Source organism: Cyprinus carpio, chromosome A7 (genome assembly GCF_018340385.1).
Source record: "Cyprinus carpio isolate SPL01 chromosome A7, ASM1834038v1, whole genome shotgun sequence".
Lineage (NCBI taxonomy): Eukaryota > Metazoa > Chordata > Actinopteri > Cypriniformes > Cyprinidae > Cyprinus > Cyprinus carpio.
The window spans coordinates 28,061,983-28,079,188 of record NC_056578.1 but is presented as its reverse complement, the minus strand read 5'-3'; the positions used below and the strand labels follow the sequence as shown (position 1 = coordinate 28,079,188).

The 17,206-nt window shown below is 41.0% G+C and overlaps 1 protein-coding gene across 1 annotated transcript; it reads left to right on the top strand.

Annotated features, from left to right (window-relative positions):
• Window positions 1-7: 7 nt before the first annotated feature.
• LOC109096247 (lactadherin-like) lies at window positions 8-16,557 on the top strand. Its single transcript, XM_042760655.1, has 10 exons — window positions 8-155; window positions 1,470-1,595; window positions 2,733-2,864; window positions 8,010-8,123; window positions 8,354-8,535; window positions 8,757-8,912; window positions 8,998-9,142; window positions 9,259-9,461; window positions 9,715-9,870; window positions 15,682-16,557. The coding sequence occupies exons 1-10, from the start codon at window positions 77-79 to the stop codon at window positions 15,823-15,825; spliced, it is 1,437 nt and encodes a 478-aa protein (XP_042616589.1). The 5' UTR covers window positions 8-76; the 3' UTR covers window positions 15,826-16,557.
• The last annotated feature ends 649 nt before the right edge of the window (window positions 16,558-17,206 follow it).

Here is a 17,206-nt window from a genome sequence, read left to right as displayed (position 1 = left end):
GGGATGACGTCAGGAGACCTAGCGGTAAAGAAATCGCTCCGGGACTTTGAAAAGAATCACACAGTGGAGTACCAATATGAATACCATTAGCCTAACTCAGTCCTGTATAATAGTTTTCGTCAGTTTAGTAATTTGTAGCATTTGTATCGTGAATGGTGAGTAACTTAAATTCTAAGTACTTTTTAAAATGCTTTTTTTTTTTTTTTAACCTTCATAAAAGTATTGGGTGTCACTGCTTCATTGTAACGTTAGTTAAATAATTTGAGCTTTTGCCTCTTTTACTTTTAACAATAGTTATGGACATCTTTTTCCTGTTATGATACAGAAAACAAGGAAATGATACTGCAGGTATTACAGTACTTAAATAGTGAATGTTTCTTATTGTATGAAGAAGTTTATTTGTGGTTAATGAACATTTCACAGTTTTGTTTTCTTCATGCAGTGTATCTTTTTCCCTGAGTCTGGTTTAGACCATCTTGTACAAAAGGCATCTGTATCGTAACATACGTTTAATAGTTAAAAAAAAATCTTATGTTCAAAAAAAGAAAAGAAAAAAAATCCTTGTGTACTATGATTTCTCTTTATTTGCCTTATTCATTATATCTTATTTATTCTATCCAAATAATTATATTATCCTGCTAAATGAAATTCAGATGATTTAGTATGTGGATCTCTAACCGTCCGGATGAAACAGAGACGTCCGGTCCATTTTGAGGACAGAACAAATCCAATCCAGTGCAGGGAGGTGGAAAGAGATTTGCACTCGACTGGATAATATGATTCACAACTACAAAATTCTGGAAAATAAATCTGTGCATTGTTGTATAGGAAAGTGCCTTTAATTTCTTGCTCAAGCATATTCAAAGAACCCCATTCTACATCTAATCTTAATGAGCTCAGAGGGTAAACATGGCACAAATCTCCCAGCTTTCCAGAGAGCACGTTGTGTAACATTCACTCATCTTAGAAATGTGTGCCTAAGAGCATTTTATGTGCTTACATTCTGTTCATGCCTTTTCTGTAATGTTGGTCAGCCGTAAAGAAGCGCAATGTATCCTGATACTTCCCAAACAAAACATGAGCTGCCTTTAATTAGGCCGCTCTTTTGTGTTATTTGTTATTTATCTGTTTGCTTTGCATACATTTTGTGCTGCACTGATACTTATACACATAACAATAACACAATATGAGCTCTATTTCATGTTCACTTATCTAGAAATATCACAGAACCTTTCCTACCCTTGAAAGTATACATCTGCTTTTGAAAATTCACTATGTGCATTGCCTATGCTGCTCACATCTCTTATCTTTTGTACTCTCCTGATCATGTTGAGAAGCATGAAAAGTGTTCTTTCCCTTTTTATACCTTTGTATCTCTCGAAGCTTAATATGCAGGACCACTCTGTCTGTTGTTGAATTATAAAATAAGATCTAATTCCAGTCACTCCTGCTTATGTGTGTCTCTGTAGGAGATTACTGCAAGGTGAACCTGTGTCATAATGGAGGGACGTGTGTGACTGGCATTGGAGAAGATCCCTTCTTCTGCATCTGTGCTGAAGGATTTGCTGGAGATACTTGCAATGCCACTGAGAATGGTCAGAAATGATGTTTGTCTGAATTTCCCGGTTTACTGCTCATTTGAATTTCAGATTAGGTTCACATGGATCAACCTGTTCCCTGTGGAAAGCCTTACTGCTCAGAAGTTGCTCTTTCATAGCTTAGAAAACGTAATAATAATAATAATTGCGTAGAGTAGAAATTGTAAAAAATGCTTGGATTTTGTAATATGTGTTCTGATTTCCGATGGCAGATTTTGGTGTCTTGGAAAATGAACACAGTTTGAAACCTTGTTGAGATTATTATTATTTTTTTCAGAAACAAGGAGACATCAGATTACTACTTTCTTTAGAAGAAAAATATGAGAGACATGGGAATGAGTTTACATTTGATTTCTTTAAATCTCATTGCTGTCTAGGAAGAACAATTCAAATGATCTCAAGTAGGCCCGGCTCCAGAATCAAATCACTGAGGGTGTTTCTGAAATTAGTGAGTGTGCTCTAGCCTCATCTATTTGGGAGTATTGTATTTTTGTCCCATTCATTGCTATGGTTATTACTATGTCACTCATTGCAATTATGGAAGTGAATCCTGTATTTAGGCTATAAGTGGATATCACTCCAGTGTGTATGTGGCCATTGGTCCTCTTAGCAGTTTGAAAAACAAAACTTGAATTCAAATTCTGAATGTATTATATATACAGTAGTCTAGAAAGTGCGCAAAGAGCACTCCCTTTATAATCGCTAAAAATTTGACACTCATCTCAGTTCACTGTGATCTTACAAACAGTTCCATTATAATTAATGAAGCTCTTTCCACTGCACAGTGAATATCTTATTTACAGCAGATTAACACTTTGTTTGTTATAGCGAGATGATTCGCCAGCATGCATAACTTAGCACAAGTTCACAAATATTCCCGCACTTTCAGCAGGATTCTAACTGACTTAAACACCTCTGATTGACCATTGCAGATATGTCAGTGATTAGCTACATTACCTATCCCTGCAAAAACACGCTGTAAATAGAAACCTTTGATGCAAACACAAATACGCACAACGTTTCACTGTGCATCCTATTATTACAGCTTCAACTGAGGATGATTTTTTTTTCTTTCCTATGGGTTTGTCCCTATTTTGATACTCACATCAGAACTTTTAACTGTTTCCACTGCAGGTCCTTGTATTCCAAACCCGTGTAAAAACGATGGGACATGTGAGGTGATCGCTAACTCTGGAAGAGGAGATGTTTTTAATGAATATGTGTGCAAATGCCAACCTGGGTTTGAAGGTGCACACTGCCATATCAGTAAGTTTTGTACCACTTATTTCAGATTTACATCAGACCATCAATATCTGTTGCACTAATTAATAGGGGAAGTTTGTATAAAAAAAAGAAAACTTACATTTGAACAAAACTGAACAAGCACACACATTGGGCCTTATTCATAAAAAGTAGAAGAACAAATTTCTGTGTAAATACAAAATAATACAAAATCTTTGTCCTATTTTAATAAAACCAACAGCTTACCACCGCACCACGTCACGTCTTTAAAATTTGAACAGTTTTCTATCGGCGACACCACTCTGTGACTGTCCTCAGCAGCTCAGGACGCTGTTCAAAATCTTGACACGCCACTCACAGTTTGCTCTTTTTTGTCAAATACCTTTAAACTCATCAACGCTACTTTGTTCATTCTTGAAGTGAACATTTGCCTGTTTGGTGATTAGATTAACTGACTGCTGCAGGCACTTGCAGTGCCTTTTCCCCTTGATGCCCAAATTGCCCTTTTGTCAAGTGAATTTTTTAAATTTTTATTTAATTAAATGCCCTTTTGTGAGGGCCTGCCCAATCTAACTATAAGTAAAATTAATGAATAATAATTTAGCCGTAAATTATCCACATGATGACCTTTCACCTGACGATCTCATCCGGGATGATCTATCACGTTCAGACACCTTCAGTAATTTAGCGCATCATTGTCTGCAGTTGCCGGTAAGTGGAGATCTTATTATTATTTTACAAGAACGATGTGAAGAGAGCATGCACAGCTGTTGTTTATATTGCTGATGTAGCCTTTGGAAGTAACTATAGCTGCAGCAAGGGGCTCTAATATTTTTGTTCAATATTTTCCTAATGACAATTTTATGACTGGTTTATAAAGGCTACTACGAACACCTTTTTCCAATTTTTATCACAGAATAAGGCAGGAAATGTATCTTATAGTTTCTATACGAAATGATATGTCAATCAGTACTGCATTATTCAAACAGTTTATTTATTTATTACCTGGAGATAACTTGAAAAACACACATAAACCATATATTTTCGCAATCGTGTGTTTATTGTCTTCACGTTTTATCAGTAATGTTTCTGCTTTTTATTCAACTCAGCTACAGCGATAGCCAGATGCGTTTGTCCATATTCGAGATTTCCTGCACGTCATAAGTTATTACTTCTCTGAGTCCGTTTTGTACTTTCTGCGCGAGAGCGCCCTCAGGCTTCGAGTATGAATGAAACATGCACTGCATGAGAGTGTTCAGCGCTCTGTAATGTTCACATCTCCTCATTTTGGATACGAATAAAACGTCAGGTCATGCAGAGACTATCGACAACTGTCTCTTTGAATTTAAATCTAGATTTAAATCTAGAAACCTCTACGTGAAACCACCTGCCCGAATAAAGTGAAGGGGATGAATTTACATTTTATTAAAATTTAATATTTATTAAATATTAAAAATGCAGCTAATGTTGTTCTACACAAAGCAATATAAACAAAGTTTTCTGTTCTCTTTCGTTCTTGCTGTTTGATTGAGAAAAGTTTAAAGGGCGTCAAGGGATCTTGTATTTTTTATGTTATCTGACTAAAAACTATTCATATTTTGAACTATTATTATTACAGTATTTATTTAAAACCGTAGAGTGCATTAAAATAATTATCACAACACTGATAAAACAGGCTTATACTGATTTTCTCATCCTTCGAATTAATAATTATCAATCCTGTTTTTATTATAATTATCATTCAAAAAATGAATACATTCAGAACAGGATTAGAATAGAATTCTATTTTAAAAAAGACAAATATTTTTATTTCTACAACAACAACAACAGTAGTGTTTACAACAGCAAAACCACCATACCATGTTAACTCAATGATAATAATAATATAGTTCAGTTTCTAATTCCAGAGTAATTAAGAGGTGCAAAGAAAAAAATCGTTAGCTTTTAAACTTAAAATGGTCTTTCTGTGTTTCTTTTTCAAAACTGCGTCACGGCATTTGCTGCTGTATCAATACAGAAGCATCCGTTTCGATACACAAATTAGCAAAGAGCACAGCCCTATTAAAAGTGTGTTCCATGTGCCCCTTTTATACTTTTTATACTCCAAAGGTCTCTGCACGGCCCTGGACTGCTGTCTTGAACTGAACGCGATGCATCCAGTGTGATACCTGTGAGTTGTCCTTGATGGCGGTGCTGCGCTTCTCATCCGATGTGCGACCCCTATTATGCACAAATTGACTGAAACTCATTTGTGCCCAATTATGTAATATGTGAAGTTCCTATGATGCATTTGGTGGTTATTTCATTTTAAAGCATATGAATCTTCTTGTGGCTGCAGGCCCACAGAGACCTACAATTCAGTTACTGCGTGCTACATCATTTGTTCTACTTTGTTTCATTGACGTCAAGCTTATAAATGTACTGTACAATGGGACTGGTGTAAACACCAGACACACCCAGGAAGTTGAGCAGTCAGTGGTGGTTAAAGAGAGCTGTAACCATACTGAGTTTTAAATAGGCTTTGTTAAAATTTTCCGGTCCACACAAGTCCATTTCTATGTATGATTTAACTCTCTGCTACCTGAGGTCCTCTATAGTGGACACATCTATTAAAGCCATTTTTAACCATTCAGATTATGATGTTATATCCAAAGCACAATGGTTGGTTACAAAGGATCCATACTTGTAATTCTATATAATGTGGTGTGTTTGTTCTATGTTGGAATTACCTTAATTACGACATTCTGACTTGCGTTAAAACTGACCACGGCAATGTCATGTGGAAATGTTCAAAAATAGCAGCAGCTTCAACACTAAAAAGTAGTGATTTCATAATATTTCAGATATAATTGATTGTTGTTAATATCTTAATGCAAGATTTATCTGAAAATAAAGAAAAGGCATACAATACAATTTCAAGTAGCTAGAACACAGTTAAATAAAGCTAAACCTATAAGTTTATTAATAAAGCATTTGCATAGCAACTGTTACTTGTTGTCATAGTTAATTAATAATTCATAGGCTGAGGATGTGAGGACAGCTCCGAGTAGAATGTCCAGGGTGTCATCTAGTAATTATGGTAATTACGACATGGCATGAACACAGCAGCTGTCCTCTTTATATGGCATTGTGATTTTTATTTATGACTCATTAAAAACGACTGATGAAAGTGGTGATTCACCACACACCTCTGAACTCCTCTACTACTAAATTGCAGTGGACCGATGCATAATACATCGTTTTGTAAAACTAAAAAGGATATTGGAAATATTTATATGCTTGTTTTGAAGTAAGGAGAAATTTGAAGATTTTTTTTTTTTTTGTTATTTAATAATTCATGCATCAATGGGGTTAAAATGCAATGTGAAAAATACTGGTTTTAGAAATATTAGACTAGCATTGGCACAGGGACATGCCTTACAGACAGCTTCAGTGCAATTAGGCAAGACTTAATCAAGCCAAAGAGGTTTTATACTAAGAAGAACAGTACAGACCAGCCTTGGGGCATTAAGAATGTTCTAAACGCTTCCATCGAATGTCCTGCCAAATTCAAACACTCATTAAAGGATGAAAAGCAACTGACCCTGAAACTAAATCTAATTTGTTATTTTACATGTTTGTTTGGATTATTCGGCAGACTGTTAAGTTGCTTTCTTGTAATATATATGTAATATGTATAGATGCTGCTCTGATATTATATAAATTCATAGCTTGCAATATAAAAAAAGAGTCCTCAAGACATCTTTTTCAGGAGCACATCTGACCTAGAATTATTGAATCTTGTCGGGTTGTCACTGCACAGGTGTGTTTGCTTATGTGAATGCATGTGTATGTGTGTGTGTGTGTGTGTGTGTGTGCCAGTTTGCCACATATATATCCAGGCCTTGAGCAGAATCAGGTTTTTTGTGTTCTTCAATCCTCTTAACAGTTTAGGAGCAAAACAACTTCTGTTGTTGGGACGTGTTTTCTTTTCTATTACAGCCTTTCTGTGTTGTTTTGTGAACAAAACAATAAGAAACACAGCATTTCTGCATGTATCAGCTAGAATTTTTTGGCTGTTAGTTCTGTAATACTTTCCCAAGGCCAAACGGGGTAAAAAGCAGCCTGCAGAATAATATACACTATGTTTAAATTTTTGGGATTTAGGATTTATTTATTTATTTACTTACTTTTTTTTAAGAAGTCTCTAATGAATACCAAGGCTGTATTTACAGTATGAAAAATACTGTCAAAGCGGTAATATTGTGAAATACTATTACAATTTAAAATAACTTTTTTATATTGTGAAGTACTATTACAATTTAAAATAACTTTAATATTTTATCATTCAATTTTCCTGTGCTTTAGAAATCATTTATATATATATATTCAAACAGAAACCACCACAGGAATTAAATTATAGTAAATATATATGTATTCACACAAACACATACTACATATATATTAAATGTGTAGATAATATAAATATTTTTGTTCATATTTTTGTGTTAAACTGATATATCAGTATTTTTTGGTGAATAGAAAGTTCAAAAGAACAGCAATTATTTGAAACAGAAATATTTTGTAACATTATAAAAGTCTTACCTGTCACTTTTGATCAATTTAATGCATCATTGCTGAATAAATGTAGTAATTTCTTCAACAAATAAGTAAATAAAATGACTGAACCCGTATCTTTGAATGGTCATGTACACAGTGAAAAATTATATTTGTCTTACAATTTATATAATTTATACCATATATTTCTGAGAGAAGAAGTTTGCCCCCTAGTGAAGATGTATAATAACTGCAATAAGCCAGTTTTGACTTTAATTAATAATTGTACTTTAATAAGAAGAAAATTATACTAACAAACATCATGTAAAGTGTTTACTTTCAGTAAACATGCTGTAGTTGCAATTTTTAAGCAGTTTACTGGCAATGCAGACTAGACTCCCACCCAGTGCTCCACACAGAACTCTGTCCCCTTTTAAATTAGAGATCCTTCAGCCACCTGCGTAGGCGCATAGGCTGAGCATTGTGCCGCCCCACACCTTTGTCACCACACTTAATTATACATACTTCAGCTGCAGTTACATGACATCTCCCTTCTTTTGCAGAGAAGTGTCCCATTACAACATTTCCAAATTACTGTATACTTACTGTATTATTTTTGGTATCCTTACACAGATGTGAATGACTGTGCAAACCAGCCTTGTAAGAATGGAGGCCTGTGTCGTGATCTGGATGGGGACTACACCTGCCATTGCCCTTCTCCATACATTGGGAAGCAATGCCAGCTACGTGAGTTTTTATACACAACCAATATTTTCCTGGTGGCAGTGTTTAATTTAGCCTCTTAATTTTGAATAACATTTTAGAGTGCCATATCATTGAGTTTTGAGTGTTTCGCTACAAATCCAGAGTATTTGAGGTACAGCTAATTAATGAATAAACCAAGTAGCAGTATGCCATGCAAAACAAAGTAGACTTCATGCCCTATTAAATGGTACTCACACTATATTATGGTGCAGGCTGCATATCTCTGCTGGGGATGGAGGAAGGAGGAATCGTAGAGTCCCAGATCTCGGCTTCCTCTGTACACTCTGGCATTCTGGGGCTGCAGCACTGGGGACCGGAGCTCGCACGCCTCAATAACCAGGGCCTTGTGAATGCCTGGAGCTCCGCACCCCAAGACAGTAACCCCTGGATTGAGGTTTGCCAATCAGCCCATTTACTGAAACCTTTTAATAAAATGGTCCTCTTTACCTCAAAAAAAAAAAAAAAAAAAAAATCTAAAACAATAGCTGGGGGGTCCTTTTGAGATGTTTGTGTGACAACTGACAACTGAACAAAATAGGACAGAGGGATTCAGTTTCTTTTTGTGTACATCTGAAAAGATGTTCACACTTCCTGTCCTTGATTTTGTCATTTTAGGTTAACATGCAGAAGAAGATGCGTCTCACTGGAATCATCACCCAAGGAGCCAGCCGCATGGGGACAGCTGAGTTTGTCAAGGCTTTCAAGGTTGCGTCCAGCTTTGATGGCAAATCCTACACAGTGTACAGAGTGGATGGCCAGAGAAAAGACAAAGTGAGAAACTTTACAAATCTTGTCTTCCTGGTGTGTTAAAAGCTAATATTTATCCTCTTGACTATAACTCTTGTTTTTTTTTCAGGTGTTTTTCGGAAATACAGACAACGATGGAACTAAGACAAACATGTTTGACCCTCCCATTGTGACCCAGTATATACGTGTAATTCCTGTGGTGTGCCGTAAAGCTTGTACTCTCCGGATGGAACTTGTGGGCTGTGAGCTTAATGGTACTGCAATTGCAGTTGAATTAACTATGAATCACTATTTTTATACTAATAGTTTTTTATTTTAATTTTTACTCATTCTTAGCCATTTAGCACTCTCATTTTTCCTAATATGACAGTGCACTCCAGAACAGTTGGTTGCACCAATCCGCTGGGCATGAAGTCCCGTCTCATCTCTGATGTGCAGCTTACGGCATCTAGTAGCTTCCGCACCTGGGGTATTGATGCCTTTACCTGGTACCCCTACTACGCTCGCCTGGACAAACAAGGCAAGACTAACGCTTGGGCGGCAGCGAACAACAACCGTTCAGAGTGGCTCCAGGTGAGACTGTGAGACGTTGTGTCTATTTTTTTTACAAAGCTGTGAAAAACAGTCCTTGAAATCATAATTCAGTTATGCTTTAAAACAGTCATAACATGATATGCATAGATCTGTGTAAAGACAGTAATAACTCTCTAAATTAATAATTTACACTATCCTATTTTTTAGCTTTGATATCAATTAGTTTAATAATTGCAGAGTCTGACATTTGTCTCTTACTGTATGTTTTAATGCGTTTTCTCTTATGTGACAGCTGGCTCTGGAGAAACCTAAAAGAATCACAGGCATCATCACTCAGGGAGCAAAAGACTTTGGAGTTGTGCAGTTTGTTTCAGCCTTTAAGATTGCATACAGTGATGATGGACAATCTTGGAGCATTGTGAAGGATCAAATAATGAGAACAGATAAGGTTTCAGCAATGACAATGATCTTTATTTTAAATATACACTACTGTTCCAAGGTTTGGGGTCAGTAAGTGAGATTGTAAGTGACTTTCCTCTTCAGGAACTCGAGCTGCGTCGGTGACGCTTTGGGGAACGCCTCTAGCGTGACGTCTCTGAATCACGTGTGTAATCAGTCCAATGGATGGGCGAGACGTCATAGGCGGGGGTGACGTCATAGACCAGGAAGCATAAAAGCACGAGCGGCGAAGCCGCTATCCGGCCTTCTGTCTTCAGCAAGCGCTCTGTGTGTGTGTCAGTTGCTATCTGTTTGTGAGTCTTATTTAGTGTTGTTTGTCCACTGATAAGCTCCTTTTGTCAAAGACTTCAATCAAGAGAAGTCTTGGGCGAGAGCAGGCAGCGTTCAGGCTGTGTGTTTTCCCTGCCCGCAAAGAAAAAGGGTAGGGACACACGCAGTTTGTGTGTTGTCTGCTTGAGAGTGAAGCGCGCAGAATCAGCTCTCGAGGGAGTTGACGGCTGCGATGCGAGCATTTTGCTTCACTCTCAGAAGGCTCTCTTTGAGGAGGGAGCCTTCACTGGCGTTTCTCGCAGTGCCAGCCCCGCTTTCGCCGAGGCGGAGCGGTGGTTGCGCTCGCGGCTTTCGCTTTCGGATCCGCTGGAAGGAATGTAGACGGGCAAGTCCCTATCTTCTTCCTTAACCACCGGATCCGGCGCCCGCTCTCGGGGTTTCGGAAGCCCGCGTTTGCGGTACTTTCTCCCTGGTGAGAGGGCGCGACGCTCTTCCTGTCTTTCTCTGAGGAGATTGATGTGAAAGGCGTCGATGAGCTCGCCAGTTGCACAAGCATCAGTTACACAAGCAAGCATATTATTCTGATATTATAATGAGCAGCTTTAATGAGGAGTGGAGCTCGCGCAGTCGGCTCTCGGGGGGCTGATTGTGCTTTTCTCGCTGTTAAGCGCTCCGCTCTCGCCGGGCACGCTCCGAGGAGAGTGTGTCCGTGCGTGCGATCTCGCGGTTGCGGTCCCGCTGCTGCTGAGGCACGGCGGCGACCGAGATCACGGGAATCGCACATGATCTGGCGAACGGGTTGGAGACGGCTCGTCCTATCTCCACCTGTGTTCACTAGATGTAGAGCTCGTTCTCGAGGCTTGGAAGCCCGCGCTGCGGTTTCTTCCCCCTCTGAGGCAGAGCTTGCTGCTCCATGCTTTTCTCGCTGCTCTCGCCGGGCATGCTCCGAGGAGTGTGTCCGTGCGTGCGATCTCGCGGTTGCGGTCCCGCTGCTGCTGAGGCACGGCGGCGACATGGGTAGCTTTAATGGGGAGTGGTGTTGGGGAAGTGTTGTATAGGGATCGTCCTATCTCCACCCGTGTTCACTAGATCTAGAGCTCGTTCTCGAGGTTTGGAAGCCCGCGCTGCGGTTTCTTCCTCCTCTGATGCGGAGCTCGCTGCAGCATTCATCTTTCTCTGGGAGATTGATGTTGTTTGTGTGACTGAGTGCAAAAAAAAAAAAACAATCAAAGCGGTCTTTTATTTAAAAAAAAAAAAAAAAAAAAACTATTTTTACTAAATAAAAACCAGGAGCGCGCTGCCGAGGCAACGTGTATATTTCTTGGTTTCGTTTGATGTGAATTTTTCCAGACCGTGTTTTCTCGTCTGGTTATTGACCGTCATTTTCGCTGGAGAGCCTTCGTCATAACGTCCTGATGCATAAGGCTTAGGACTTTTTGAGGGCCAGCTCCCTCTGGGGAAGAGCGGTGTACACCGCATTACACGGTGCCCGTCTCTCCTCAGGGCCCTCAGGAGATCGATCTGCCAACGCTGCCAGTGTTCCAGGGCGCAGCGATCTCCGGCGAGCGCTTCTCTCAGTTCACCGCCCGGAAACGTAGCGGTGCTAAGAGGCTCGCGATCTCTACGGAGGTCCCTAGAGCAGCTAGTATGGTCGTCCCCTGCCGGTCCGCCACTTCAGGGCACCGAGCTAGTGGCTCTAAGAGCACCAGAGGCCAGTCTCGCGAGACTGGTTCCCCTACGAGGTCACATGGCAGTATGGGAGTCCCTGCCAAGTGTACTTCATGGGGTCCTGCCCCGAGCAGGATCTGGTCTAGTCTTCCTAGCAGACGACGTGGGTCTGAGGACCGTTGTTTTAGGAGACTTCAGCTATGAGAGTCCTGATGCTGTGGCTCAGGACCTCAGAGGGCAGGCCCCTCTGGGGAAGAGCGGTATACACCGCATTACACTGTGCCCGTCTCTCCTCAGTGCCCTCAGGAGATCGATCTGCCAACCCTGCCGGTGTTCCAGGGCGCAGCGGTCTCCGGCGAGCGCTTCTCTCAGTTACCGCCCGGAAACGTAGCGGTGCTAAGAGGCTCGCGACCTCCTGGGAGGTTTCCAGAGCAGCTAGTTCGGCCGTCTCCTGCCGGTGCGCCGCTTCAGGGCACCGAGCTAACTGCTCTGATGACACCAGAGATCAGTCTCGAGAAGCTGATTCCCTTAGTAGACTATTTGGCAGCGTGAAAACTACTGCCAAATGTGTCTCAGTGGGTCCTGCACACTGTAGTGAGAGGCCACAGAATCCAGTTCGGTTCTCTTCCGCCTCAATTCAATGGGGACCTTTCCACCTTGGTGGGCCCCGAGCAGGCTCTGGTAATGGAACAGAAGTAGACACTCTTCGAGGACGGAGGCCATTGAGGTGGTCCCTCCTCCCGTTGCAGAGTCCGGGTCCTACAGCCGGTACTTCACTGTTCCGAGGAAGGATGAGGTGTTGCGTCCTATTTTAGATCTGCATTTTTGAACCGCTCAGTCAGGGGACTGAAGTTCAGCACGCTTGCACAGACCAAGTCCGAGGACTGGTGTGTCACGATCTATCATAAGTTGCACTTCTCCATCCTTCCTCATTGGAAGTTCCTGAGGTTTGCTTTTGGGGGCAAAAGCCTACCAATACGGTTCTTCCTCTGGCGTTGCACTCTCACCCCACGCTTTCACAACTCAACCACATCGAAGATTGGTTGATATTAGCTCGTTCAGAGCGGTTGGCGGTTCGGCATCGAGATGTCATTCTCGCTCACATGTAAGAGCTGGGGTTAAGACTTGACGCCAAGAAAAGTGTGCATTCTCCAGTACAGAGAACCACTTATCTGGGCGTGGTGTTGGATTGGACCACGATGCAGGCACGTATGTCACCTGCTCGGATAGAGTCGATCCTCACTCCAGTCGTGAGAGTGAGAGAAGGCCGGTCACTCTCTGTCAAGCAGTCTCGGAGATTGCTGGGTCTGATGGCAGCTGCGTCCAACGTGAATACTATTGGCCTGCTGTACATAAGATCCCTACAGAGGTGGCTCAAGACCAAGGGGTTCTCCCCGAGGGGAAACCCACTTCGCATGCTGAAGGTCACGCGGCGGTGCCTACGTGCCTTGGACATGTGGAGAAAGCCTTGGTTCTTGTCTCAGGGCCCGGTGCTGGGAGCTCCTTGTCGCCGCGTGATGCTAGCGACGGACGCGTCCCTCACCGGCTGGGGTGCGGTCATGAGTGGCCACCCTGCCCGCGGTCTGTGGAGTGGTCGCCATCCGACATGGCATATGAACTGCCTGGAGATGCTGGCCGTGCTTCGAGCTCCTGGACCTGAGAGATCATCATGTGTTGGTGCGCACCGACAACACAGCGGTGGTCTCTTACATCAACCACCAAGGAGGTCTGCACTCACACCGTTTGTACAAACTAGTGTACCAGATCCTTGTGTGGTCCCAGGACGAACTCCTCTTGCTGAGAGCAGTCCATATTCCTGGGCATCTAACTTGGGAACAGACATCCTGTCGAGGCAGGGGCTGAGGCCCGGGGAATGACGGCTTCACACTGAGGTGATGAAGCACAGTTGGAGAAGTTGGCCAGACTCGGGTGGATCTGTTTGCAACTCGAGAGACATTGCACTGTCTCCTCTGGCTTCCTCTGACTCATCCAGCTCCACTGGGGCTGGACGTCATGGTACAGATGTGGCCGAGGCTTTATCTGTACGTTTTCCCCCGATTGCTCTGCTCCCGGGAGTTCTGGAGAGAGTGCGCTGGGACGGAGTCCGGCTGCTGTTAGTAGCCCCGTTTTGGCCGGGCCGGGTATGGCCTGATTTCTCTTTTTGACGGCACTCCTTGGGAGGTTCCCGTCAGGAGAGATCTCCTCTCGCAGGCGGAGGGTGCGCCCCCGCATGGAGCTTAGAGGCTGGAGGTGTGGTCTCTGAGGAGGCACAACTCTTAGCTTCCGGTCTCTCAACCGAGGTTGTTGAGACTGTTCTCCAATCCAGAGCTCCCTCAATGAGGAAACTGTATGTCTTGAAGTGGAAGTTTTCACTTCTTGGTGCGGAAACCGCCAGCTCGACCCAGTTAACTGCCCGGTTGGTACAGTGCTGGAGTTCCTGCAGGCCCTTCTCTCCGCAGGGTTGACCCACTCCACCCTGAAGGTCTACGTGGCGGCCATTGCGGCCTACCGCGCCCCTCTCGGTGGCCAGTCAGTGGGCAGACACCCCTCTGGTTACACGTTTCCTCTGCGGTGCGCTGAGGCTAAGGCCTCCGGCCAGTAGAAGCTTAGGCTAAGCGGTGGATTAGGATGCTATCCTGAAGCCTCGAGTCCTCTGATCTCCCCTCTCTTGGGGGTCAAGTCTCACTCCTCTGAAGTTTGGCCATTGGACGGGTTGTCCCGATTACTGTCAGGGTCCTGACTCCTTCTCTTGCTTTAGCTGTGCAGTTTCCCACACTAGGCAGAGATTTGTAAGTCTGGCGGCGTGGGCATTCTCATTCCCCAAAGCGTCTCCGATGCAGCTCGAGTTCCTGAAGAGGAACGTCTAAGGTTATGTATGTAACCCTGGTTCCTTGAAGGAATGAGACGCTGCGTCGCAGTGCCACACTTACAGCATCTCTGGCCGGCGCTTTCTTCATCTTTTGAGGCTGGATTCCGGCTTCGTCGCTTGTGCTTTTATGCTTCCTGGTCTCTGACGTCACCCGCCTATGATGTCTCGCCCATCCATTGGACTGATTACACACGTGATTCAGAGACGTCACGCTAGAGGCGTTCCCCAAAGCGTCACCGACGCAGCGTCTCGTTCCTTCGAGGAACCAGGGTTACATACGTAACCTTAGACGGTTTTAATGTTTTTGCGTCTCTTATGCCTGCCAAGGCTGATCAAAAATAAAAATGTGAAATATTATTGCAATTTTAAATAACTGTTTTCTGTATCAGTATAATTTATTCCTGTGATGACAAAGCTGAATTTCCAGCAGCAATTAATGATGTATTTAGTTTCTGTTGTTCATTGAGAATGTATTATAATCTGCTAATTTGGTGCTGATTATTGTCCATTTGAAAACAGTTTTCAAAACTGTGCTGCTCAATAGTTTTGTGCAAACTGTGATAAATTTTTTTCAGGATTATTTCCTGAAAAGAAAGTTCAGAAGGATATTATTTATTTTAAATACATATTTTTGTAACAATGTGAAAGGATCAACTTAATGTATCTGTGCGGAATAAAATTATACAGAAAAAAAAAAAAAAAACTTAGCTGCCCCAAACATTTGAATGGTAAATTTTGTAGTGTTTTGAGTTGGGTGTAGGGTGCAATATCACATGGTTTTGTTTACTGGATACAGTAAATCTCTCTGTGTGAAGTGTGAACTTCGAAGCTCTACACATTGGGATCTGGATAGTCAGAGGAAATTAAGGAATTATCAGGCTACTAACTCAGCTTTAGTTATTTATATATAACAAAACCCTCAAAGCACACAGGTCTTACATTCAGTTATAGTCGTTTCTTCTGAATAAATTAAATGTTTTTTTTTTTTTGCAGATTTTCCAAGGCAACATAGACAACAACACACACAAAAAGAATTTGTTTGAGCCTCCGTTCTTTGCCCGATTTGTTCGGTTTCTGCCCTGGGAGTGGCATGAGCGAATAACTGTACGCATGGAGCTGCTGGGCTGTGATGATTAGTGGATGTGCTGATGATGTTTTGTTTCAGTGTGCATTAGCTTCATCTGTATTGCTTTGTATGTTATTGTTAATCAATGCCATTATTTTGATGAACTTTGAAAAAGCCTTTGGGCACAGTGATGATTTTTTGAAGTCGCCTAAGAATGTTGGTAACCAAACAGCCATTGACTTCCGTAGTATTTTTTTTTTCTTTGTACTATGGAAGTCAATGTATGTTTGGTTACCAACATTATTCATAATATCTTCTTTTGTGTTCAAAAGCTGAAAGTAACTAATACAGTTTTGGAACAACTTGAGGGTAAATAAATAATGGCAGAATTTTCATTTCTGGGTGAACTATGCCTTCAAATATTTTTCAGAGAGTATTGCGAAATTTAAAGAAATGTTAACCTGTAAGGAAAATTTGAAAATTCTAATTCTTGCTAAAATTGTCTCATAACAACTAACCATTCTTGTATTTCAAAATGTTACTGTTATTCCTCATCTTTGGTCACCAAGGTGAGTAAAACCTATCCGTGATTCAACCTGCCTTCAAGCACATGTACAGCACTGATCTGTAATGGAAAAAGGTCAACTTCTGTGTATCTCTCTTTTTTTTCTTTCTTTTTTTTTTGTTTGTTTTGTTAGCACACAAAAGCTGTCTAAAAAAAATTCTGATATGTTCTTGATATATGGGTCTGTCAGAAACAGTGCTGAAATTAAATTAGAAATGAATTGAAAACACTATCAATATTCCTGGGATCTTCCAATCTTCTGATTTCTTCATTGCTCTACACTTTATACTAGAGTTTACATAATTTATAACTCAGTTTTATTTGAGTCAATGTAAACATTCAAATCCAAATTGTACAGTTGTGCAAATATTGAGTGTTTTCATCTTTTGTAAAACACATTGTCTTTAACAATATTGATAAACAAGTCCAATATATTTGCTTCTCTTTACATGTAGTTTAAACTGAAGAAGAATGAAAGAAATAAGTATGTGTTTTGTCAAATAAAAATACTAGGTGATTAGTCTTCTTATCTAATAAAAAACCTGGAAGAATTGCTTCAGTTGCTTTCGTAGCGTTAGATTCCCTTCTTCAAGTCAAAAGCATTGGGTGTATTGCCAAATTACCGGCTAAGGTTTATTAAACAGGGATCTCTGACTTTTCAGCACCTGGAATCTCTAAACAGTCTGTGCTTTTGGAGTCTGTTATTGAGATTTTCACTAATAAATAAAATAATTTACTTTATGAATATCATGTCCCTGGACTAGTTGTAGATTTGTTTTATGTAAAAATATTAAATAATATTATAGCAGTATTTAAAAAAAAAAATAAAAAGATATAATAAAATTATAAGAATTATAATAATATAATAATTTAGTATTTATTTAGTA